The sequence below is a fragment of the Pleurodeles waltl genome, chromosome 1_1, assembly GCF_031143425.1.
Source record: "Pleurodeles waltl isolate 20211129_DDA chromosome 1_1, aPleWal1.hap1.20221129, whole genome shotgun sequence".
Classification (NCBI taxonomy): Eukaryota; Metazoa; Chordata; class Amphibia; order Caudata; family Salamandridae; genus Pleurodeles; species Pleurodeles waltl.
In genome coordinates this window covers 564957-591424 of record NC_090436.1, presented here as the reverse complement: position 1 = coordinate 591424, position 26468 = coordinate 564957, and the positions used below count along the sequence as shown (strand labels likewise).

At 50.8% G+C, this 26468-nt stretch overlaps 2 protein-coding genes across 5 annotated transcripts in view; one reads left to right on the top strand and one right to left on the bottom strand.

Moving 5' to 3' along the window:
* The window catches only part of LOC138291575 (uncharacterized), a 649831-nt gene that overhangs the window by 455586 nt on the left and 167777 nt on the right, over positions 1-26468 (bottom strand). The window lies entirely within an intron of this gene.
* GPATCH11 (G-patch domain containing 11) lies at positions 657-26468 on the top strand. 4 transcript variants are annotated; one of them, XM_069202168.1, is made up of 3 exons: positions 657-7124; positions 11625-11967; positions 24699-26468. In XM_069202168.1, exons 2-3 carry the CDS (start codon positions 11640-11642, stop codon positions 25175-25177), a joined length of 807 nt encoding a protein of 268 aa, XP_069058269.1. In that variant the 5' UTR covers positions 657-7124; positions 11625-11639; the 3' UTR covers positions 25178-26468. The 4 variants fall into 4 exon arrangements, with proteins under 4 accessions (XP_069058269.1, XP_069058244.1, XP_069058251.1 ...); XM_069202143.1 differs by having other exon boundaries at positions 7114-7167; XM_069202150.1 differs by lacking the exon at positions 657-7124 and adding an exon at positions 7177-7258.

Sequence of the window (26468 nt, the reverse complement as noted above, 5' to 3'; positions counted from 1 at the left end):
GGGCAGGCGTTAAGGGACCTGTGGGCTCGGAAGGAGCCCAGAGGTGCCCTCCCATGCCCCCAGGGACACCCCCTGCCACCCTTGCCCACCCCAGGAGGACGCCCAAGGATGGAGGGACCCACCCCTGGGACATTAAGGTAAGTGCTGGTAAGTATTTATTTTTTATTTTTTGTGGCATAGGGGGGCCTGATTTGGGCCCCCCTACATGCCACTATGCCCAATGACCATGCCCAGGGGACATAAGTCCCCTGGGCATGGCCATTGGGCAAGGGGGCATGACTCCTGTCTTTACTAAGACAGGAGTCATGTTAATGGCATCTGGGCGTCAAAAAAAAAATGGCGCAAATCGGGTTGAGGCGATAATTTTGCCTCAGCCTGACTTGCCCCATTTTTTGACGCCCAAGCTCCATTTTCCCCTATGCCGGCGCTGCCTGGTGTGTGTCATTTTTTTTGACGCACACCACTCCGCAGCGCCGGCTAACGTCATTGAATAAATACGGCGCGTTGGCGCAGTTGTGCGTCGAAAAGTATAAATATGGCCCTAAGTTGTTAAGGACCTCTTACGAGGAAAATTTAGTAGGTGTCGAGGTAACAGAAGGGACGCTCTATAGCCGTTGTCACCCGCCAGAGAATTAGACAACTTTTTTTTTCTAAATTTGTTTATTCACGTTTTGTCAGATGTTATGACAGTAAAATAGAAATTAGACAATTAACAAACAACAATGCAGTGAATGTCCAATTTCCACAGTCCCTTCCCCTTTATGGAACCAATCCAGAGTGGTTAGCATTATCTGCCCGAACTAGGTTAGAAGGGGTGGGGGGTTGACAAAAAAAGAGGTGGGGTACTATAAGGAGAGGAGCCACTGCAGCGGGGGGGTATCCCCCCAGCAATTACCCCAGTATTCACACACTATCAATGGACACCTGATTCACACATCCTTCACTAACCAAGATCAATTTGCTAGCGCAGGGGTATGCGAAGGCAATACAGAAGGAGCAGGAGTTTCCGGCGACCTGCCTGTCATGGGCTTCAATTTGTTTCCCACTGTCTGGAGGTCTGAATCCGTTTTGGCCTGTTCCTCTTCACTGCCGGCTTCCAGGTGGTCCACCATGTCGTCCTATTTCTCTACGTCTCTTTCCGCATGTTCATCTGTGCGTACCTTTCGGAGTCTGCACTCCTCAGCACCAGCCCATTCCGGAAGGAAGGTCTGCCCTCCGTTTTTTCACTTTTGGCAGCAGCGGGCTCACCCAGTGGATCGCAGTGCATTTCCTGGCGAGCAGCAGAGCCAGGTGAACAAACCTGTAATGCATCTTGCTGCCCCCTTTGGGAGGAGACAACAATCCCAATAGGCAGTGTCGCAATGTTAAGTCTACTGGTGTGCCTGACACTATGTAGTTCCTGTTTTATCCTCCTGTAAAAAAAAGCCTAATAAGGTGACATGTCCAGGTAATGTGCAAATCCGGAGGGGGCTACTCCACAAGGAGTGCATGCAGCCGTATGCGTGGGGTCCACCCTGTGTAGTCTTAGCTGCATGAGATATACCCTGTGCAGGTAATAAAATTGTGTTAATTTGAACTAGGCATTACTGGCCACCTCCTGCACCAGTGCTTGGCCATGTGCTCACTCTGTCTGTGAGTGGGCTCTCTACGTCTCCATCCAACTGAGCACTGGTAGACACCAGGGGGCATATTTATACTCCGTTTGCGCCGAATTTGCGCCGTTTTTTTCGACGCAAAACTAACTCCATATTTATACTTTGGCGTTAGACGCGTCTAGCGCCAAAGTTCATGGAGTTAGCGTCATTTTTTTGCGTGAACACCTTCCTTGCGTTAATGATATGCAAGGTAGGCGTTCCCGTCTTAAAAAATGACTCCCAGGCATGTGCGTGGTATTTATACTCCCGGGCAAAAATCACGCCCGGGAGTGGGTGGGGCAAAAAACCCCGCATTTGCGCCTCTTTTTAACGCCTGGGTCAGGGCAGGCGTTAAGGGACCTGTGGGCTCAGAATGAGCCCAGAGGTGCCCTCCCCTGCCCCCAGGGACACCCCCTGCCACCCTTGCCCACCCCAGGAGGACACCCAAGGATGGAGGGACCCATCCCAGGGAAGAAAAGGTAAGTTGTGGTAAGTATTTTTTTATTTTATTTTTTGTGGCATAGGGGGGCCTGATTTGTGCCCCCCTACATGCCACTATGCCCAATGACCATGCCCAGAAGTCACCTGGGCATTGCCACTGGGAAAGGGGGCATGACTCCTGTCTTTGCTAAGACAGGAGTCATGTTAATGGCGTCTGGGTGCCCAAAAAAAATGGCGCAAATCGGGTTAAACGATTTTTTTTGCCTCAGCCTGACTTGCCCCATTTTGGGACGCCCAAACGCCATTTTTCCCTACGTCGGCGCTGCCTGGTGTACGTCGTTTTTTTTCACGCACACCTGGCAGCGCCGGTCGGCTAACGCCATTCAATAAATACGGCACCCACATGGCGCTTCAGAATGGCGTTAGCCAGCACTAATTTTTTTGGCGCAAAACTGCGTTAGCGCAGTTTTGCGTCAAAAAGTATAAATATGGGCCTAGGTCTGTCTGCCTATCATTTTTCAACACTGCATATTGTAGGAGGCTGGCCTGACTTGTAGTGGGTACCAAGGGGTACTTACACTCTGTGCCAGGTCCAGTTATCCCTTATTAGTGTAGAAGAGGTGTTTCTAGCAGCTTAGGCTGATAGAAGATAGCTATAGCAGAGCAGCTTAGGCTGAACTAGGAGACATGCAAAGCTCCTACTATACCACTGGTGTCATATGCACAATATCATAAATATGCAGTAATAGCAAAAGGAAGTAATGCAAGCAGTGTAAAGTTACAGTAGATTGCAATTGGAGCACATAGGTATAGGGGCAACACAAACCATATACTCCAAAAGTGGAATGTGAACCACGAATGGACCCCAAACCTATGTGAACTTGTAGGGGGTCACTGGGACTGTAAGAAAACAGTGAGGGTTAGAAAAATAGCCCACCCCAAGACCCTGAAAAGTAGGTGTAAAGTGCACCTATATTCCCCAGAGAGAACAGAAGTCGTGATAGGGGAATTCTGCAAGGAAGACCAACACCAGCAATGCAACCAAAGTGGATTTCCGGACCCGATTACCTGTGAAACAAGGGGACCAAGTCCAAGAGTAGCGACAATGACGAGAGTGGGCAGATGCCCAGGAAATGCCAGCTGAGGGTGCAAAGAAGCTGCCACCGGATGGTAGAAGCTGTGGATTCTGCAAGAACAAAGAGGGCTAGAAACTTCCCATTTGGAGGATGGATGTCCCACGTCGTGAAGAAGCTTGCAGAGGTGTTCCCACGCAGAAAGACCGCAAACAAGCCTTGCTAGCTGCAAGGGTCGCGGTTAGGGTTTTGGATGCTGCTGTGGCCAAGGAGATTTCTTCAGAGCTCCTGGTGCAAGGAGGAGGCAGGCTACCCCCAGAGCATGCACCACCAGGAAACAGGCGAGAAAGCGGCAGGAGAAGCGATACAAGGTTGCAGTAGTCGTCTTTGCTACTTTGTTGCGGTTTTGCAGGCGTCCTGAGCAGTCAGCGGTCGATCCTTTGGCAGAAGGTGAAGAGAGAGATGCAGAGGAACTCAGATGAGCTCTTGCATTCGTTCTACTGAATTCCCCAAAGCAGAGACCCTAAATAGCCAGAAAAGGAGGTTTGGCTACCTAGGAAGGAGGATAGGCTATCAACCCAGGTAAGAGCCTATCAGAAAGAGTCTCTGATGTCACCTGTTGGCACTGGCCACTCAGAGCAGTCCAGTGTGCCAGCAACACCTGTTTCCAAGATGGCAGAGGTCTGGAGCACACTGGAGGAGCTCTGGACACCTCCCCTGGGAGGTGCAGGTCAGGGGAGTGGTCACTCCCCTTTCCTTTGTCCAGTTTTGCGCCAGAGCAGGGCTGGGGGATCCCTGAACCGGTGTAGACTGGCTTATGCACAGATGGGCACCATCTGTGCCCATCAATGCATTTCCAGAGGCTGGGGGAGGCTACTCCTCCCCAGCCCTGACACCTTTTTCCAAAGGGAGAGGGTGTAACACCCTCTCTCTGAGGAAGTCCTTTGTTCTGCCTTCCTGGGCCAGGCCTGGCTGGACCCCAGGAGGGCAGAAACCTGTCTGAGGGGTTGGCAGCAGCTGCAGTGAAACCCCAGGAAAGTTAGTGGTAGAGACTCGGGGGATCATGGAATTGTCTCCCCTTAGACATGTTACATGGCCATGTTCGGAGTTGTGACCTATGTATAGTACATGCGTGAAATGGTGTCCCCGCACTCACAAAGTCCGAGGAATTTGCCCTGAACAATGTGGGGGCACCCTGGCTAGTGCCAGGGTGCCCACACACTAAGTAACTTAGCACCCAACCTTTACCAGGTAAAGGTTAGACATATAGGTGACTTATAAGTTACTTAAGTGCAGTGGTAAATGGCTGTGAAATAACGTGGACGTTATTTCACTCAGGCTGCAGTGGCAGGCCTGTGTAAGAGTTGTCAGAGCTCCCTATGGGTGGCAAAAGAAATGCTGCAGCCTATAGGGATCTCCTGGAACCCCAATACCCCGGGTACCTCAGTACCATATACTAGGGAATTATAAGGGTGTTCCAGTATGCCAATGTGAATTGGTGAAATTGGTCACTAGCCTGTTAGTGACAATTTAGAAAGCAGAGAGAGCATAACCACTGAGGTTCTGGTTAGCAAAGCCTCAGTTAGACAGTTAGTCATCACACGGGGAACACATACAGGGCACACTTATGAGCACTGGGGCCCTGGCTGGCAGGGTCCCAGTGACACATACACTAAAACAACATATATACAGTGAAATATGGGGGTAACATGCCGGGCAAGATAGTACTTTCCTACACATATAATCTGGATATGATGGCTTTAGTGGACCCTTGGCCCAACATCACCCTTAGGGTCTGCGATTCACTGGGCTTGTCGGGAAATGTCGTCAATATCTCTCTGGCCATGTGGGAGATACCAGCATTTTGCAGGAACTGATCTGGTCTTAGTCCATATTGCACTCATCTTCTTTATACTCATGAAAGTCCTGATCAAATATAGGTCTCCCACTGTATAACCCCCACCTTCTAACCAACGTGTGACATCCATGGAGTTTTGTATATGTACACATAGTTGTAGACACCAAATGGGAAGCTGCCTGGTGTAGGGTGCTTGCTTAAGGACATGGGTGACTGCTTGTTCCCAGGCCTGTGCCACCTATTGCACCATGAAGGGGGTGTCAGCTGGTGTTCTACGGCCTCGACTAAGCATCCTGGAAAGAGCACCTGCGACCACTAGACCCCCTGACAGCATATTTGTCCAATTGTGGTCCTTGTTGCACCACAGCACCGCATACTGTAACAAGCATACTAAATAGTAGAGCTTGAGGTCCGGGAGGCCCAAGCCACTCTCAGCCAAATTCAATTTTAGGATCTGCAGTCTAACTGCTACGTTTCCCATCCCACACCAGGGACATGAATAGTTTGACAAGTTTCTTGAGCGTTTGACAGGACACAGAGTTCTGCTTGATGTAGAGACAAAGAGGTAAAAACACAGTTTTGGTTAAAGCCACTCTGCCCATTATGGACAGCGGCAGTGTGTTCCAGAATTGTATTGAAATGGTAAGTTCTTTGAGTACCCTCCCCATGTTCAATTCGTATTGCTGGTGCTGGTCATGTGTTTTCTGCATCCCAGGTAGCGGAAGTGATGCACCTTCCACCTCAGGGAGGTCAACCGCCTCTCGGTTCTCCAATAGGAAAATTCAGCTTCTTGTGGCAGTTGAATTGGAGGCCTGACACCTGTCACTGAAGAACCGTGTTTGAACTACAAAGGCCTAGTGAGTGTTTCAGCTGCTGGGCCCTCTTCTATCGTTGAGTGCAGGGGCCTCGCCTGTGGTTCAGTGGCAGGGCCCTGGTCTGTTTGAGCTAGAGCCTCTACCTCTGTGGATGTGAGGGACACGGCCTCTTGTATATCTGAGCTGAAGAACCGTGGTCACTGCTGCAACTGTTGTTTCTCTGGTGTGTGGTGCACAGGGGCAGTGACCAGGGATGGCGGCAGCTTCAGACGAGGAAGATGACTACATGTCTGCAGCTTTCATCAGCACAGAGCAAGACATCAGGCCAGGCATACCCATTGCCAGGCGAGTCCAAGAGGCTTATCAGAAGGAGCAGAAACACAAAGAGGCAAACCTGAAAAACTGACAGAAGAGCCTGAAGGAGGAGGAGAAGGAGCGGCGAGAGATTGTGCTGAACAGCGCCATTGGCAACGAAAACAAGGGCTTTGCGCTGCTTCAGAAGATGGGCTACAAGAAGGGGCAGTCTCTGGGCAAGCACGGGGACGGCATTGCCGAGCCCATCCCTCTGCGTATTAAAACAGGTAGGAAGTGACCTTTGCTGTGACATCTCGCCTGTTGGGCAGCGGGTGGTGTGGGTAATCCATGAATCAGGATTTATAAAGCGCAGCAAATCACCCACGTGGTCTCAAGGCGCTCTGCATGGCAAAGGACTTCAGAACACACAACGGGCCATGACTCAGGGGTTGGCAGACTGGATACTCTGCCACCAAAGTCCATCTCCCTTTCCGAAGGCGGTGCCCGCCCTGGCTCTGCGGTGGGAAACCGAGAGCCGGAGGAAGTGGAGGCTGTCGATGCGAGAGCACCGGGCCGCCGGTGGGCAGTCTGACCTTCAGGTTTGTGCGGGACTGCCACAGAAACCCTATACCCATGCCCTTCCATGCGAGGGGACCGGGAGGGCCGCAGCCGGCTCTGTCTGACACCTCCAGGGCCCCTGCTCGGCCCCATCCCTCCCCGGGGCCTCGAGCTGCGCCGACGCTTCCGCCGTCAAACGATCTCCTCACGTCTCCATCTTCCGGGGCTTTCTGCTGCCTCGCACATTCATCCTCCCGGCGCGCCCTTGGTGCCCGACCCCCCCCGGGCCGGTGCTTCTGCCGGTCCCTCTCCCAGGAACCGGCACCGCCGAGTGGCTCTCCGCCCCTCACTTCCGGTCGCCTAGGACTCACGGCGGCGTCACTTCCGGGTCAGCGGCGGCGCTGCGCCTACCAAGCTCTCACTTCCGGGTCAGAGACGCGAGCGCTTCCGGGTGAGTGTGTCAATGCCTGCAGTGTCGCGGGTCCCCAGGCCGGGTGAGTGAGAGTGAGAGCAGGGGTTCCGGGGCGGTGTGACTGAGCTACCCTCGGGGGCCTGTGGGAGACTCAGCTACCTACGGGTGTCTGTGTAAGACTGAGCTGCCTACTGGTGTCTGTGAGACTGAGCTACCTACATGGGTCTGTGTGAGACTGAGCTACCTTCAGGGGTCTGGCTGGGACTGAGCTACGTTCAGGGGTCTGGCTGGGACTGAGCTACGTTCAGGGGTCTGGTGTGACTGATCTACCTTCTGGGGTCTGTGTGACTGAGCTACCTTCAGGATTCTGGCTGGGACTGAGCTTCAGGGGTTTGTAAGAGACTGATCTACCCTCGGGTCTGGCTGGGACTGAACTACAGGGCTCTGGCTGTGACTGAGCCACCTTCAGGGGTCTGGTGTGACTGAGCTACCTTCAGGGATCTGGCTGCGACTGAGCTACAGGGGTCTGTGAGAGACTGAGCTACCTACGTGGGCCTGTGTAAGACTGAGCTGCCTACTGGTGTCTGTGAGACTGAGCTACCTACATGGGTCCGTGTGAGACTGAGCTACCTTCAGGGGTCTGGCTGGGACTGAGCTACCTTCAGGGGCATTGAGTGACTGGGCTACCTTCTGGGGTCTTTGTGACTGAGCTACCTACAGGGGTCTGGCTGGGACTGAGCTACAGTGCTCTGTGTGAGATTGAGCTACCTACAGGGGTCTGGCGGGGACTGAGCTACAGGGGTCTGTAAGAGACTGAGCTACCTACGGGGGGGTCTGTGTGAGACTGAGCTACCTACGGGGGGGTCTGAGAAAGACTGAGCTACCTTCTTGGGTTTGAGAGAGACTGAGCTACCTTCTGGGGTCTGGCTGGGACTGAGCTACGTTCAGGGGTCTGGCTGGGACTGAGCTACGTTCAGGGGTCTGGTGTGACTGATCTACCTTCTGGGGTCTGTGTGACTGAGCTACCTTCAGGATTCTGGCTGGGACTGAGCTTCAGGGGTTTGTAAGAGACTGATCTACCCTCGGGTCTGGCTGGGACTGAACTACAGGGCTCTGGCTGTGACTGAGCCACCTTCAGGGGTCTGGTGTGACTGAGCTACCTTCAGGGATCTGGCTGCGACTGAGCTACAGGGGTCTGTGAGAGACTGAGCTACCCTCGGGGGCCTGTGGGAGACTCAGCTACCTACGGGTGTCTGTGTAAGACTGAGCTGCCTACTGGTGTCTGTGAGACTGAGCTACCTACATGGGTCTGTGTGAGACTGAGCTACCTTCAGGGGTCTGGCTGGGACTGAGCTACCTTCTGGGGTCTTTGTGACTGAGCTACCTACAGGGGTCTGGCGGGGACTGAGCTACAGGGGTCTGTAAGAGACTGAGCTACCTACGGGGGGTCTGTGTGAGACTGAGCTACCTACGGGGGGTCTGAGAAAGACTGAGCTACCTTCTTGGGTTTGAGAGAGACTGAGCTACCTTCAGGGGTCTGGCTGGGACTGAGCTACCTTCAGGGGTCTGGTGTGACTGGGCTACCTTCTGGGGTCTGGCTGGGACTGAGCTACCTTCAGGGGTCTGGCTGGGACTGAGCTACGTTCAGGGGTCTGGTGTGACTGATCTACCTTCTGGGGTCTGTGTGACTGAGCTACCTTCAGGATTCTGGCTGGGACTGAGCTTCAGGGGTTTGTAAGAGACTGATCTACCCTCGGGTCTGGCTGGCACTGAACTACAGGGCTCTGGCTGTGACTGAGCCACCTTCAGGGGTCTGGTGTGACTGAGCTACCTTCAGGGATCTGGCTGCGACTGAGCTACAGGGGTCTGTGAGAGACTGAGCTACCTACGGGGGCCTGTGTGAGACTGAGCTACCTACGGGTGTCTGTGTGAGACTGAGCTACCTACGGGTGTCTGTGTGAGACTGAGCTACATACGGGTGTCTGTGTGAGACTGAGCTACATACGAGTGTCTGTGTGAGACTGAGCTACCTACGGGTGTCTGTGTGAGTCTGAGCTACCTACAGGTGTCTGTGTGAGACTGAGCTACCTATGGGTGTCTGTGTGAGACTGAGCTACCTACGGGTGTCTGTGTGAGACTGAGCTACCTATGGGTGTCTGTGTGAGACTGAGCTACCTACAGGTGTCTGTGTGAGACTGAGCTACCTACGGGTGTCTGTGTGAGACTGAGCTACCTACGGGTGTCTGTGTGAGACTGAGCTACCTATGGGTGTCTGTGTGAGACTGAGCTACCTATGGGTGTCTGTGTGAGACTGAGCTACCTACTGTTGTCTGTGTGAGACTGAGCTACCTACTGTTGTCTGTGTGAGACTAGGCTATCTACTGTTGTCTGTGTGAGACTGAGCTACCTACTGTTGTCTGTGTGAGACTGAGCTGCCTACTGGTGTCTGTGTGAGACTGAGCTACCTACGGGTGTCTGTGTGAGACTGAGCTACCTATGGGTGTCTGTGTGAGACTGAGCTACCTATGGGTGTCTGTATGAGACTGAGCTACCTACGGGTGTCTGTGTGAGACTGAGCTACCTATGGGTGTCTGTGAGACTGAGCTACCTATGGGTGTCTGTGTGAGACTGAGCTACCTACGGGTGTCTGTGTGAGACTGAGCTACCTACGGGTGTCTGTGTGAGACTGAGCTACCTATGGGTGTCTGTGTGAGACTGAGCTACCTATGGGTGTCTGTGTGAGACTGAGCTACCTATGGGTGTCTGTGTGAGACTGAGCTACCTACTGTTGTCTGTGTGAGACTAGGCTACCTACTGTTGTCTGTGTGAGACTGAGCTACCTACTGTTGTCTGTGTGAGACTGAGCTACCTACTGTTGTCTGTGTGAGACTGAGCTGCCTACTGGTGTCTGTGTGAGACTGAGCTACCTACGGGTGTCTGTGTGAGATTGAGCTACCTATGGGTGTCTGTGTGAGACTGAGATACCTACATGGGTCTGTGTGAGGCTGAGCTACCTACATGGGTCTGTGAGAGACTGAGCTACCTTCATCGGTCTGGCTGGGACTGAACTACAGGGGTCTGTGTGAGACTGAGCTACCTACAGGGCTGGCTGGGACTGAGCTTCAGGGGTCTGGCTTGGACTGAAATACGGGGCTCTGGCTTGGCCTGAGCTACAAGGTCTGTGTGAGACTGAGCTACCTAGAGGGCTCTGGCTTGGCCTGAGCTATAGGGGTCTGTGTGAGACTGAGCTACCCAAAGGGATCTGGCAGGGACTGAGCTACAGGGTCTATGTGAGACTGAGCTACCCAGAGGGCTCTGGCTGGGACTGAGCTACAGGGGTCTGTAAGAGACTCAGCTACCTTCAGGGGTCTGTCTGGGAAGGAACTGCAGGGCTCTGTCTGGGACTGAGCTACAGGGGTGTGTGTGAGACTTAGCTAGCTACAGGGCTCTGGCTGGAACTGAGCTACAAGAATCTGTAAGAGACTGAGCTACCTGCAGGACTGTCTGGGACTGAGCTACAGGGTTCTGTATGTGAGACTGAACTACACAGCTCTGTAAGAGAGTGAACTACACAGCTCTGGATGGGACTGAGCTACAGGGCTGTATAAGAGACTGATCTACCTAAAGGGCTCTCAATGGGACTGAGCTACAGGGGTCTCTGTGAGAGTGAACTACAGACGCAGGGCTCACTCTGGCACTGAACTGCACGACACAGACCTGTCTCTGGGACTGACCTACAGATCTCAAGCTCTTGTGAGACTGATCTGCAGGGCTCACCCCTGTGTGATTTGCAGTATCACGGTGTGCCTTTGCTCTCCAGCATCTTCCTGGTCCTTGTCTTAACTGCAGGCTTCTGGTGCCTGTTTTCAACTTCAGGATCCATCTGGGCTTCTCAGCTGCAGGGTCCATGTGTGCCTTTGAGGGGTGCAGCCCTGGTGTGTGTTTGAGCTGCAGGGCCCAGGTGTGTCTTTGAGAGGTGCAGCCCTGGTGTGCGTTTCAGCTGCAAGGTCCAGGTGTGTCTTTGAGGGGTGCAGCCCTGGTGTGCGTTTGAGCTGCAAGGCCCAGGTGTGTCTTTAAGGGGTGCAGTCCTGGTGTGCATTTGAGCTGCAGGCTTCAGGTGTGTCATTGACGGCTGCAGTCCTAGTGTGTGTTTGAGCTGCAGGGTCAAGCTGTATATCTGAACCATGGCATCCTCTTAGTTTGAGGGCCGGTGTGTGTTTATTGTGCAGGAACATTGTCTAGTGTGTGAGGAGCAAGGTCCTAGTGTGTTTGAACTACAGAGGCCTAAAATGTGTGATTCATGGTTCTGGTATGTGTTTGAACTACAAAGGCCTAAAGTGTGCGTGAGTGTTTCAGCTGCTGGGCCCTCTTCTATCGTTGAGTGCATGGGCCTCGCCTGTGGTTCAGTGGCAGGGCCCTGGTCTGTTTGAGCTAGAGCCTCTACCTCTGTGGATGTGAGGGACACGGCCTCTTGTATATCTGAGCTGAAGAACCGTGGTCACTGCTGCAACTGTTGTTTCTCTGGTGTGTGGTGCACAGGGGCAGTGACCAGGGATGGCGGCAGCTTCAGACGAGGAAGATGACTACATGTCTGCAGCTTTCATCAGCACAGAGCAAGACATCAGGCCAGGCATACCCATTGCCAGGCGAGTCCAAGAGGCTTATCAGAAGGAGCAGAAACACAAAGAGGCAAACCTGAAAAACCGACAGAAGAGCCTGAAGGAGGAGGAGAAGGAGCGGCGAGAGATTGTGCTGAACAGCGCCATTGGCAACGAAAACAAAGGCTTTGCGCTGCTTCAGAAGATGGGCTACAAGAAGGGGCAGTCTCTGGGCAAGCACGGGGACGGCATTGCCGAGCCCATCCCTCTGCGTATTAAAACAGGTAGGAAGTGAGCCTTTGCTGTGACATCTCGCCTGTTGGGCAGCGGGTGGTGTGGGTAATCCATGAATCATGATATATAAATAAATGATTTATATTTAAATATAATAATTTTTATTAATTTTCTTGTAAGCAGAAAAAACTTTTACAACTTGTCCCGGTTTCCCCCCACCCCTGAACTTCCCTTTGTCCCCGCTCCAGTCTTGTTAATTCACTCTACAATGTCTTTTCCTTGATGTTTTTACGCATCCCTTTGGTCGCTTCCCCCCTTTTATCCAGCTTGGTTAGGTTGGTGTGATCGGTGTATGTTTGCGTTTCTGTGTTTAGTCTTCCACAGAGTCTGTGCTCGATGATGAGCTTTGGTCCCTGTTATCATCACATGGGTTTTTCAGGCGATCAAGCAAGTCATCCCAGCCCTGAACACCTTCTGGGTTTCCCACCCCCTTGCCACTTCCTGGTGCAATGTCTCTCCTTCGGCTCCAGCCCATTTAATCATTGCCTCTTTCCATCTTAGAGTCTGAGGGCCCTTGGGGTCTTTCCAGTGCATTGTAATCTCTCATTTGGCCAGTATTCGTGCTAGATCTATGAACTTGTTCACGTTTTTTTTCTTATGTGGTCTAGAGAAACCCCCTAGCATTATTGCTGTTGGAGTAGGTGGGAGTCTTCTGTTTGATAGTGTTGTGAGGGTGTTCAATATTTCCTCCCAATAATGTTTCACTGTACTACAAGTCCATAGCATGTGGAGTCGGCCAGCTTCTGGTGCTGCGCAGCGAGGACAGCGACTGTTCGCACCGGGGTAGATAGAAGCTATCCTTGCGGGGCTTAGGTATGCTCTGTAGAGTATATATAGATTGATCAGTTTGAGTCGGGCATTTCGGGAGACTCTATATGTATGTGTTACGATTTTTCCCCATAGCATGTCATCTATGTCTTCCTGGATGTCCTTAGGGTCTTTAGTCTAACAGGGACTGTAATGTGTCCTTTTGTAGTGATTTATAAAGCGTTGACACCACTTTCTTGTCCCCATCTATTGTGCATATGCTGTGACATCCGGCATGTGTGGAGGGTTCTCTAGGGCCTTGCCTCCAATGTTTTTGTATTAGGGTTATGATTGCTCTGCGAGTGAGGAACATTCCGGCAGGGACTCCGTGTTGAGTCATCAGGTCTTCATATGTTAACAGTTCTCCATCCCTAAACAGGTCACCCACAGTACTAATGCCTGCCCTCTCAAGTTTTGTGATTCTCACAATGTTGTTGCCCCCTGGTAATGCAGTTAGACTGGCTAGGTGTAGATTTGGAGAGTATGGGTGTGTAGTTTGCGTGCGTTGTAAGCTTCGATTCCAGCAATGGCTTCATACTTGTTGTTCTAGGGGTTCTGTCTTACGCCCCCTTCTTGGTGTTAGGGGTATTCCCATAATATCTGTGGTCAAGGGCTCTCTGGGACACGTGTTTGCCTCTATGGAAAAAATTGAGTGCCACTTCCTAGCCAACCACTGAAGTTGCCCCGCTAGGTAGTACAGTTCTATGTCTGGGGCTGCCAGACCCCCTTTTATCGTCGGCCTTTGGAGTTTGTGTAGGGCTAGTCTGTGGCGACTCGCTCCCCATATGAAGTTAGTAATAATTATGTCAATCTCTTTAAAGATTGATTGAGGGATTATTATAGGTAGCGTGGAAAAGCTGTATAATAGTCTTGGTAGGGTCACCATTTTCACCAGGGCTACTCTACCTGTCACCGACAAGGGTAATGTTTTCCAGAATTGAACGTCCGTTTTTAGCTTTCAGATCGCTCTGTTAACATTTCCCTCCCATAGGTCTCCCTTATAATGGTATATGTGGACGCCTAGGTACCGAAACGTGGTATGGGACCAGTTTAGCCCCGTCCGTTGGCAATCTGGGTTAATCCCTGTTGTAGTGGATACAGGAGGGATTTCTGCCAATTAATACAGAGTCCTGAACTATTGCCGAAATGCTCCAGTAGTGTCATCGCTCCCTGCAGATCGGTGTTGGGATCGCCAAGAAATATCAGCATGTCGTCTGCATAGAGCGCTATATTGTGTGCCTGTTTGCCCATCGTAAGTCCCTCAAAGTATGTTCCTGATCTGGCCATGTGTGCAAGTGGCTCCATCGCAACAGCAAAGAGTAGGGGCGACAGCGAGCAGCCTTGTCTTGTGCCTCTTCCTATCCTGTATGCTTGGGATATTATTTTGCCCGTGCGGACGCGTGCTGTGGGGGTTGAATATAATAGTTTCACCCATTTAATAAATCCCTGTCCGAGTCCCATCCTCTTCATCACTACTTCCAAGTAATCCCATCTAAGGCTGTCAAATGCCTTTTCGATATCTATCCCTAGGACTACTGCTGTGTTAATGGTCGGGGATTTGGAGTGTATTATGTTAATGAGTCTCCTGATATTTGTGGCTGTATTACGGTTTGGTATAAAGCCTGTTTGATCATTGTGTATCAGGTATTCCATATGGGGCAACAGTCTGGCGGCGAGGGCGCTGCTCAAGATTTTGTAGTCAATGTTGAGCATAGATAGTGGACGGTATGAGCGAACGTCTGTAAGTGGGCGCCCTGGTTTGGGTAGGGGGACAACTATGGCTTTGTTTGTGGACGGGGGCAAAACCCCGGTTTCAAGTGCTTCTTCTTAAAGGATGCTTAGTTTGGGTGCTAGAAGATCAGCATATGCTTTGTACAGTTCTGCCGGTAGTCCGTCTGCCCCTGGCACCTTCCCCCTCGCCATTGCCTCCACCCTCACCCATATTTCCCGAGGTGATATCATCTCTCCCAGTATTAGCTGATCCTCTTCGCTTAGAGTGGGGAGCTGGATATGTGCAAGGTCGTGCAATTGTTCAGGTCTTAAAGGGGTTGTTGGGGGGGCGTACAAGTTTGAGTAGTATTCTGTGAAACATGTGTTGATCTCTCCTTTGCCGAATAGTCTAGTGCCGTCTGGTTTACTAACTCCATTATTAGTGAGTGTTGCCGTGGTGGGGCCACTAGCCATGCTAGTAAAGCCCCCGCTTTGTCACCTTGTGCGTGTTGTCTAGTGGTGTATTTCCTGTAGTCAAAGCGTCTTAAGTTTTTCCATGGCTAAAGCTATCCTATTCTTAATCTCAGAGGTACTTGGGGCAAGTTCGGGCTTGTCAGGTCTATTTCGCTCTAGGGTTCTCAGTTCTAGTTCATTCTTGTCAATCTCTCCTTCTAGCGTTTTCCTGACCCCTATTACCCCGGTCATGCAGAGCCCCCTTAGGGTCACTTTGAATGCTTTCCATTCTTGGGCTCGGGTGGATGCAGTATCTTGGTTGTGTTCGAAATACTCCTTTATTGCATCTCTTATGTTTTGACAAAAGGCATTGTCTTCTAGTGTGACGGCCCTGAGTCTCCAATCTGGTATCGGGGAGCGCTCTCTCTTCCAAACTAGGGTGAGTAATAGTGGGTTGTGGCACAGATATTCTGCCGCCTGTGTTGTGCTGTTCACCTCAGGGGATGTCAAAAAGGTATCCAACTGGACATGTAGGTCATGCAGGTGTGAGTAAAAGGAGTAGTCCCTTTCCAAAGGGTGCAAGTGTCTCCAGGAGTCTAATAGGCCCCAATTCCTCTGCCATCTCGCAAAGCCATTGGCCGTCTTATGTATAGGAGAGTGAGATAGTGGCGGGTGTGACCTATCCATCTCAGTGTTTGCAATACAGTGGAAGTCTCCTCCTATAATTATGGTCTGACTTAGCTGTGATCCCCATCTGTTTGAGAGTTTGTTCAGGAATGTGATTTGGTCGTGGTTGGGCGCATATATGCCCCCTATTGTGATATCTCTTCCTCCCAGGCATCCAGTTATTAGCACATAGCGTCCCTCTGTGTCAATGACTGTGTTCACTTTCTGAAATGGGACACCAGGGCGGATCCATATAAGTACCCCCCTTGCATAGGTTGAATACTCAGTTGCGTATACTTGTCCTCTCCATCATTTTGTTAGCGCGGAGACCTCCTTGTCAATGAGGTGTGTTTCCTGTAGTATTGCAATGTGTGTGCCCAGTCTCTTTAAGTTGACTGTACACCTTGTATCGCTTGTGTATGCTGTTCAGTCCTCTAACATTCCATGTGAGGAACTTGTAGTTTGACTCTCTGTCCATGAAGTGTGGATATATGTGGTGTAGAATCACATATCTTACCTAGTAACCATTGTGGGAGGTGCAACAGCAAGGAGGTTGGGAATTGGATAGCGCAGACCGGAGCAGGGTCACCTATTTTTATTAAATTAACTGATAACCAAATGTTTCTTGTTATGTCTAACTTTCCTCTCTCCAGGACCGGATGCCCAACTATCCCTGTCCAAACCTCCCTAAACTTGAAGAACAGTATGTATAATAAGTGAGGAGCGCGGCTAGGGTCGGATAATCGGTCCCTGGCCTCCATGTGTTTGGATTAATTGAGTAATTGTAGCCCTTCTCCCAGATCGCATAGATACTTGCTGTTCAGGATGGCGGCCATCTGCCGGGTCGGGTCGTCTATGTAATAATGTTTCTTGTGTGATAGTTCCCTATGATCTAATTGCAAGGTCCCCTGGTACGGTGATACTTCTTGGAGTGCTTTATCCGATGAGCTTTCTCTTTGGGTGAATTTTGGGGGATCTGTGATTGCATCCTCTTCTTTTCAGATGATCTCGTCGGATGTTCCTGGGGTGACCAGCGGTAGGTTTTCTGCTGCTTCTAGTGATGAGCGAGAAGCATCGTCTGATGTCGACTCTCGGTCTGATTGCGGGTTGGGCGAGCGCGTGAACATAGAACCTTCTCTACTCAGGGCCGCCGCAGTTCTCACCGCGTCTTCTCTTTCTTGTAGTGCTTGATCGTGCGGTGGGGCACAGCCCAAAAGAGGTCTCTCTTTCTTATGGTGAGTTTCTTTTAGGGGGCGTGTGGATCGTCCCCTGTTGTCCTGCCCAGATGTCCCCAGGGTATCTAGCCATTCGTGTGCCTGTTGCGGCGAGGTAAAGAACAGGGTGTCATTGTTGGTGATAATTTTTAGTTTGGCGGGGAACAGCATAGCGTAGCGTATTGACCTCGTTCTGAGTCGCCTTTTGATTTCTGTGAAGGTGGCTCTTTGCTTTTGAGTATCTCTTGTGAAGTCCGGGAAGATCATCCCCTACCTTGATCTCCCCTTTTTTTCTTGCTTGGGCTAGTATAAAATCTCTGTCCTTAAAGTGTAGTAGTTTTGCTATGATCGGGCATGGGCTGGTTCCCGGAGGGGGAGGTCTGGCCGGTACCCGGTGGGCTCTTTCTATTGCAAAGTACTGTGATAAGCCCTCTGGGGCTATTTCTGAGCGTATCCATCGTTCCAGGTGAATTTCCATGTCTGGGGCTTCGAGTTCAGTCTTCTCTGGTATGCCCACCAGGCGAAGGTTGCTCCTCCGCGCTCTGTTTTCGGTGTCTTCTGCGCGTGTTTAGAGCATTTTGATCCGAGTTGCCAATTCAGTTACCGTTTTAGAGATCTTCGTACTTTCAGGGGTGAGGTGATCTAGTGTTTTTTTATTGGCAACTACCCTGTCCGTGAGTCGCCTATGGTCATCCCTGAGCAGTGTCAAGTCCACCGATAATGAATCTATTTTTAGCTCCAGTGCCTCTCTGGATGCCTGGATTGTCTGCAGCAGGGTGGTCTCTTTGTCAGGTTCCTCAGTTCTTCCTTCTTTACGGGGGTTGCTCTCTTCCACAGTGCCGTCTTTCCTTCTTGATTTGCCCATTTCCGGTTGCTTCTTTGTTTTTCTCCTTGTAGGGTCTCTGTAAGTTTCAGCTTTTGTTGTGCTGTTTATTTCTGTGCCCAAGTCGTGAGTCTGACTTTATTCTCTTATATTTATTTTCTATTATCTGCACCACTTCGCATATCAGTCTTAAGCTGTTACTTTGCTCTCTATGCTGTATATGTTCGAGGCTTGCTCTGTGTGGAAGCGGGTGAAGTGTTTGGTCTTAAGGGTTTCCAGCACTGGCTTGTTCATATGTGTCTCAGCAGTCACCTTCTTTTTAGGGGCAGCTAGGTATATACGGGCTTTCTTCTTCTGTCAGCCTGGGCACTGATTCTGCACCCGTTTATGGCGCTTTGTTCAGGATCGGAGGGCCGGCGCTCAGGGCGCGCCCGGGGACCAGCCGTGAAGCAGCTGCGATCGGCTCGCCCGGCTTCCACCCTTTTAGCGTGATACGCGGACACATCGAGCCTTCACCGGCTCCCGGATCGCTCAGTGGCATTCACCGCCCAGTGCCCGGGTTCTGCATGTCTATTGCCGTTTAGTATGCTGGGCGGGTACTTCAACTCACCGCCTGGGCCCTTTCGAGCCCGTCGCGCACCTCAGGGTCAGCTCCGCGGCTTCGTCTCATCTCCCGGGCCCAGCCTGGTCTGAGCGCAGGCCGCCCCCTCTTCTGTTTTCTGTTGTGGGCGTCCCGGAGCTCGCCTCCTTCAGTCGCCCGATCCACTCTGTGCTGCCTTTGGTGTCGTGGGGCCCGACCTTATTTTCATTCTGCTGCAGGAGCCGCCATCTTGTCGAAGGGCTCCGCCACCCCTCACAGGTCGATCGCGTCCCGGGATCGGCTCCGCCGGTTCCGCCGCGGGCCCTGACTCCAGCGGGGGTATCCCCGAATATTAAGATGTCGGGTTCAGGATGGTGTGCTTAAACATTGGAGGCCGTCGGGAGCTCTGCTTTACGCGTGCTGCTCCGTCGACCTCAGGCCCCGCCCCTAGGTCTGCCAGATGTGTTGTATGTAATTACGCAATTATTGGTGATGGTTTTAGTTTGAAGCATTTGGCTTCAGAGGGGTGAGTAATGTTCTTGTGGTAATCAGGTAGACGTACTTCTGCAGTCCACAAGTAATCCAGTGCAGTAGTCCATCGTACCTTCTTGCGGCTGCTTAAGAGTTAGTACTGGCGTTGATAGAAGTGATCAGTGCATGAGTAATCCAGTGCAGTAGTGCATCTCACCTTCTTGCGGCTTCTTAAGAGTTAGTACTGGCGTTGATAGAAGTGATCAGTGCATGAGTAATCCAGTGCAGTAGTCCATCGTACCTTCTTGCGGCTGCTTAAGAGTTAGTACCCAGCGTTGATAGAAGTGATCAGTCCATGAATAATCCAGTGCGTTAGTCCATCCCACCTTCTTGCGGCTGCTCAAGAGTTAGTACCTGGCGGTGATAGTAACTTGAAGCATTTATCACTTCTTAGTTAAGTTGAACTGCATGCTGGAGTTCTTGGCAGGAAGGGAAGGTAGGTTGTTTAGTGGGAAATCAATAGGTACAAGCAGATTCACGGGGAGTTGACTTAAATACAAAATATGTATATAAGGGGCTAGGGTTAACCAAAAGAAGAGATGGTAGCACCAAGGTGAACGGTGTAGAGGGATCACAGAAGGGACCATCATGAGTCAGGAGGACACAGACACTAAATATCATAGATCCATAAACGAGAATAAGGAAGGCAAAAACACTGAAGATATGAGTTATGTACAAAGGGGCAAGAGGGCGCAACCAGTGAAGGAGAGGCGAGGTGTAAATGTCGTGATCAGAAGGGGGCAAACACAAAAGATGGGACTCCAACAAATGGGGCTGGTGGGCAGAAACACAAAAGACGGGAAACCCTGACACATGGGGCAGGTAGACACAAAAGATGGGGGACTTCGACACATGGGGCAGTTGGGCAGAAACACCAAAGACTGGGGATCTTGACACATGGGTCAGGAGGGTACAAATAGGAAAGACAGGAGACCCTGACACATGGGTCAGGAGGGTGCAAACGAAAAGCTGGAGACCCCGACACATGGGGCAGGTGGGCAGAAATACCAAAGACTGGAGATTTGTACAGGATTAGTAGGACACAAGCACCAAAGATTGGAGACCTTGCCACATGGATCATGAGGACACAAACATGAAAGATGGTAGATCCCGCTACATGGGGCGGGAGGGCACAAATGTGAAAGATGGGAGACCCCCAACAAATGGATCAGGAGGGCGCAAACACCAAAAGCAGGAGACCCTGACACATGGGTCAGGAGGGCAGACACATGGAAGACGGGAGAGCCAGACACATGGGCCAGGAGGGTGTAAACACCAAAAGCAAGAGACCAGACAAAGGGGTCAGCGGGCAGAAAATTGAAAGACAGGAGACCGAGATGCATGTGTTAGGAGGGCAGAAACATGCAAAACTGGGGACGTACAGTGGTCAGTAGGGCACAAACATAAAAGACTGGTGACCCACACTCTGGAGTCATGAGGGTATTAGCACCAAAGGAAGATGACCCATGCATAGGGTGACTGCATTTTAAAAACTCTAAAGCAGGATGGCCACAGATCTAGGGCAAAGGAGTAAATGTTAGCAGAGGAGACCCAGGCTAATGGGTCAGGAGGACACAAGCATTGAAAAGAGAAGATATGTGGACACTAGGTCAAGAGGATACAGAGACCCATACACAGTGGTTCAAATTGCACAAATCTAGAAGAGAGGAGATTCATACGTAGGAGTAACGAAGACACAGATACCAAAGACAGGAGGCCCAAACATTGATCAGGAGGGCACTAATACCGGACCTTGAAAGGCACAAGCACTGAAGGCTAGAGATCTATACACATGGATCAGGAGGGACTAAACCCTGGAAATTAGTAAGGATCAGGAGGGCACAAACACCAAAGACAGGATTTCTATATATAAAGATCAGGGAGACACCAGCACCGAAGACCAGCAATCTATACCCATGGATCAGGAGGGCACAAACACTGAAGATCCTGCACAAAGAACCAAAGGGCACAAACACTAAAGACTGGCGACTCAGGAGTGAAGAGGACACGAGCACCAAAGACTCTCACACATGTCTTGCTCCTCCTCTGCTCTCTCTAGTTAGGGCCTCTCTCGCTCTCTTCGTTTCTTTTTTGCCCCTTAGCAAGCCTCTTAGAATTTCCCCTTGTGCACCTTTTCTTTTTTCCTGCTACTTTTCACACTTTTCAGCCTCTTTTTACTTCTTCAGCCTCTGGTTGCTCCCTTTGTGGTATCTCTGTGTCATGCTCTACTTTTCATCCTTTCTTAGCAGTCATTCAGGCTTTACTTTTGTTCATTTGTTCTCTTTTCACCAGTTTTGGTCTCTTTTTGCCATCTTTCAGACTTCCTCAGCTGCTCCAGCGCTTCCACCCCCCCCACTGCTTCTTACCTGATTCCTGCATCTTGTTCTTGCATCTTTTTTCTCCCTTCAGTGTCTTCTTCCTGCCCTCTGTAGCCCCGCCCACCTGTGCTCCTCCCTCCCTCCCTCCCAGGACCTACTTTATGGCAGCCAAAGACAAGCCCGTCTGCGCCCATCTATGCCCAGTGCCACGACCGCTGGTCGGATCAACCCGCCACTACTCATCTGCTACCCTTCATTCTCTAGCCCCAGGATGCTAAACCACCTGCAGCTGCCACACCACGCGGCATGGTCGGACCTTTTTCCTGCCCCCATTGCCACTTCACCTACAAGTACACACCCTCACGTTCAATCCAAACTTATGCTTCCCCACCACCTTCAGACAACTACCACACCACACACCACACCAGTCCTTCCGCAAACTCTAGCAGGCATGCTCCTCAACACCAGCTCGCTCAGCAAACATGACATTTAAATCTTGGACCTCCTCAACAGCAGCGCACCGGGCAACCTGTTCCTGATGAGAACCTGGATGAACCCCACTTCATCTCCCGACAACGCTGTGGCTGTCCCAGTGGGATACAAGATTGCACGTTATGACTGCCTTCACAAACCTGAAGGTGGATTAGCAACGGTATACAAGGACACCATCAACTCCAAGGGCTTTATACTTCTTAGTGACTGCACTTTCTCCACCTGGAAGACACCACAACCACTCCTCCACTGACCTCCTCGAGATGCTGCACAACATTGGTCATTCCCGTCTTATCATGGACCTCACACACATCGCAGGACACACTTTAGAAGCAGTCTTCACCTACGGCAGCAAAGTCATCTACAACTCTGTTCCGCCACTCACATGGACCCACCACTCCGTCATCCACTTCACAATCTCCACTCCAAAAGTCAAAGCACCCACCAGCATCCACATACCCAGCCGGAACTGGAACAGTTAACAGAAACAGACTTTCGCAGCGCACTCAAACCAAACCAACACCACTGACAACCTAGTCGAGGATATCACCAAGTTCAATCAGTGGATCTTGAACTGTGCTGAGGCACTTGAGCCCATCAAAATTCATAAACACCGCAGAACGATCAGAGAAGCCACCTGGTACACCGATGAACTCCAAAACTACAAAAGATACTGCAAGGAGCTGGAAAGGAAATGGCAATCCAAGCACAAAGCTGATGTGAGATCTACCTACTAGGCCTCAATCAGGCACTACCACCATCTGCTGAGAGCCATTAAGACAAAATCCCTCACAGATCAGATTGAAGCTAGCTCCTAAAACCACAAAGAGATATTTTCAATCATCGAGGAGTTCACCACCCTGGAAGCCACGGCCAACTCCATCACTCCTTCCCAGGAACTCTGTGACAAACTCTCAAACTTCTTTCACAGCACAGTTGAAAAGCTCTACAACAACTTAGAAAAAACAAAAACAAAGACATCATCACCAACCTGCCCACGTCCTACCTGGACACCCAGCAACTGGTGAACACTCACTAAGGAAAACATTACTACAGTATGAAAAACATCCACTCCAGGGTCTAGCAGACCCCCTGTCCACATCACATTTTAAAACTTAGGAAGCCCACTGATCAGTAAATTCCTCACAGGTATCATCAACTCTGTTACCTTCCCCAAAGACTGTAAACATGCAGCAGTCACGTCCCTCCGTAAGGAACCTTCCGACAACTCCAGCGAGATGAGCAACTTCTGCCCTATGTCTCTGCTTCTGTACCCAGCCAAAGTGAATGAGAAGACAACCAACCAACAACTCGCCAACCACCTGTAACTCCACAACCTTCTCGACCACTCAGAGTCCGGTTTTTGACGCAACCATAGAGCGGAGACACAACTCATGGCTGACACAGATGAGATTTGAACCCTACTAGAAACAGGAGATATCACCATAATAATAATTCTGGACCACTCTGCTGCCTTTGACACTGCGTCACACTCCAGCCTCATGAAAAGACTTTATGAAAAAAGCATTCAAGGACAGCCCGCAAATGGATATGCTTGCTCATTACAGGAAGAACACAGTCAGACTCCCACAGTACACATCGAAGCCCAAGGACTTGATCTGCAGAGTCCCCAAGGTTCATCTGTCATCCCAACCCATCCAGTCAATGTCCGACAAGTCCACCACCACCAGCACCAAATTCACTGATTGAATAGTCAGCACAGCAAAATGGATGAATACAAACTGCCTTAACTTCACTCCAACAAGACAGAAGTGCTGATCGTCGGGAGCAGGAACTCCCCCTGGGACTCCACCTGGTGGCTGTCAGAGCGTGGTCCAACATCCACTCACCATGCAAGAAACCTGCAAATCATCTAAGAGGAGAAAGCAACATGTCAGCACAGGTAAACTCAGCCAGCTCCTCCTGCTTTCTTATGCTACGCATCCTCACAAAAATCTTCAAATGGATCCTCAGGAACACCAGGCACAAGTCACTCCAGCCCTTGTCACTAGCAGACTAGAGTACGGCATCGCTTTCTAAGCTGCAGTTTATAACCACCTCTTCAGGCCATCGAGAACGCCGCAGCAAGACTTATCTTAGATGTTGCACCCACATCACCCCACAACTCAGAAAACCACTGGCTTCCGATACACTGTGTCAATTCAAAGTCCACACTCGCATACAGGGCAGTGCACTGCATACGGCCGGCATTCCTCAACACACGCATTTACTTCAGCCAAACCTCCAGACACCTGCACTCAGTCTCCCCACCACCGGGATCTTCAAAAGGAGAACATGAGGCCTAGCTTTCTTCCACATTGCTCTCAAACATGGAATGACCTCCCTCTACACCGCGGGGCCTCCTCTATGCTTCCTGAATTCCTCAAGAGGCTGAAGAACTAGCTCTTCAAATAACTACAAGACTTGCCACCCGTACACCTGCCCCAGCACCTGGACACCCTATGATAAGAAACAATATTCAAATCCAGATAACATAACACTTTAAATGTGTAGAATAAAGCACTTTTTTTGTAAAGTAAAGCACTGGGTTGGACAGTTAATTATTGCGCTGCTGGGTGGTTGTTGAGGTCCCAACTTGTGTACCATCACGCTACCTGCTTCGCTACCACTGAGTGCTAAAGGAGAGCCACAGTCAGATGAACCCTGGAACATCATAAACAAACATGCTCAGCCCTAGAGGTGAGGCCCACTAGCCCCGGCTTCCCACTTGTCTCCCTGAAAGGGGCCTGACACCATATTCCACTTCCACACAACTCCACATCAAACTCTCCAACGCCGTCCAAACAATGGTCAGTACAGTGTATGTTCACTTGCCTTTTGCATGATGACTGATCTTCTTGCAAGCTTTAAATGACTGTGCCTGCCTTCATGTCTTAGGTAAGCACATTACCCTTTTATTCCTGCTTGTCTTGTAGATGGCCCTGCACACGCAGTTCACTCGCATGTCTTCCATCGTTCCTTATGCCAAGCGACATACCCCCGTGCCTCCCACCCCCTCACAAAATTCCACTTACATTTCACACTGAATTAACCCATTTTTTTCTTTTAGATATCTGTGGTTTACATGATATTTATTCCCTGAATCTAATGAATATCTTTTTAACAGGTAGAAGTGGACTTGGCCATGAAGAGTTGCAGAAGCGCAAAGCAGAAGAGAAGCTGGAAAACTACAGGAGAAAGATACAGATGAGGCAGCACGCGTCCGAGCAAGCTGCAGATCACTTCCGACTGCGTTTCAAGAGCAAGCACGAAGAGATGAGAATTGAGACAGATTTTAGGAAAAGTCAAAGAGCCTGTCTGCAGCTCGACGAGCAGAAGGGCATCCAAGCCCCTCAAGAACTGTGGTTCTGGCCTAAGATTGAGAAACTGAAAGAGGAAGAGGAGGAGGAGGAGGAGGAGGAGGAAGGTGAGGGTGACCAAGAGGACTCCACGGCTGAAGAGTTAAGTTCCCTGGAGATGCTGCAGGCTCTGACAGCCTATTTAAGAGAGAAATATTTCTACTGCATTTGGTGTGGAACTGCCTATGAGGATGAAGATGATTTGGCTTCCAGCTGCCCTGGCGACTGCGCTGCTGACCATGATTGAAGCAGCAGCTTCCATAGCTAGGCTCCTTGCTGTAGGTAGCTAGGCTGTAGCTAGGCTCCTTGCTGTAGGTAGCTAAGCTCCTTGCTGTAGGTAGCTAAGCTCCTTGCTGTAAATAGGTAGGCTCCTTGCTGGAGTTAGCTAGGCTCCTTGCTGGAGGTAGCTAAGCCCCTTGCTGTAGGTAGCTAGGCTCCTTGCTGTAGGTAGCTAAGCCCCTTGTAGGTAGCTAGGCTCCTTGCTGTAGGTAGCTAGGCTGTATCTAGGCTCCTTGCTGAAGGTATCTAGGCTCCTTGCTGGAGTTAGCTAGGCTCCTTGCTGGAGTTAGCTAGGCTCCTTGCTGGAGTTAGCTAGGCTCCTTGCTGTAGGTAGCTAAGCCCCTTGTAGGTAGCTAGGCTCCTTGCTGTAGGTAGCTAAGCCCCTTGTAGGTAGCTAGGCTCCTTGCTGTAGGTAGCTAGGCTGTAGCTAGGCTCCTTGCTGTAGGTAGCTAAGCTCCTTGCTGTAAATAGGTAGGCTCCTTGCTGGAGTTAGCTAGGCTCCTTGCTGGAGGTAGCTAGGCTCCTTGCTGTAGGTAGCTAGGCTCCTTGCTGTAGGTAGCTAAGCCCCTTGTAGGTAGCTAGGCTCCTTGCTGTAGGTAGCTAGGCTGTATCTAGGCTCCTTGCTGAAGGTAGCTAGGCTCCTTGCTGTAAGGAGGTAGGTTCCTTGCTGTAAGTAGCTAGGCTCCTTGCTGTAGCTAGGCCCCTATCTGTAGGTAGGTAGGCTCCTTGCTGTAAGTAGCTGGGCTCCTTGCTGTAAGTAGCTGGGCTCCTTGCTGTAAGTAGCTGGGCTCCTTGCTGTAAGTAGCTGGGCTCCTTGCTGTAAGTAGCTGGGCTCCTTGCTGTAAGTAGCTGGGCTCCTTGCTGTAGCTAGGCTCCTTGCTGTAGCTAGGCCCCTTGCTGTAGGTAGGTAGGCTCCTTGCTGTAAGTAGCTGGGCTCCTTGCTGTAGCTAGGCAGGCTCCTAGCTGTAGGTAGGTAGGCTCCTAGCTGTAGGTAGGTAGGCTCCTTGCTGTAGGTAGCTAAGCTCCTTGAGGCTGGGACTGAAGCATTCCCTGAGAACATAAGGCAGTGCAAACAGACACTGTTTGTCCCTGAACGTGAGTCTTGGCCCCACAGTAGGGGGCATGTCCAGTGTCATGACCTTTAGACAGGAAATACAAAGGTGCATTTCTTGTTTATTGCTCCGAATAGCTCCACATATCAAGTTGGAAATTGTGTTTTTCAGTTAAATAATAAAAGTGTTGTTTGTACAAAAAGATGA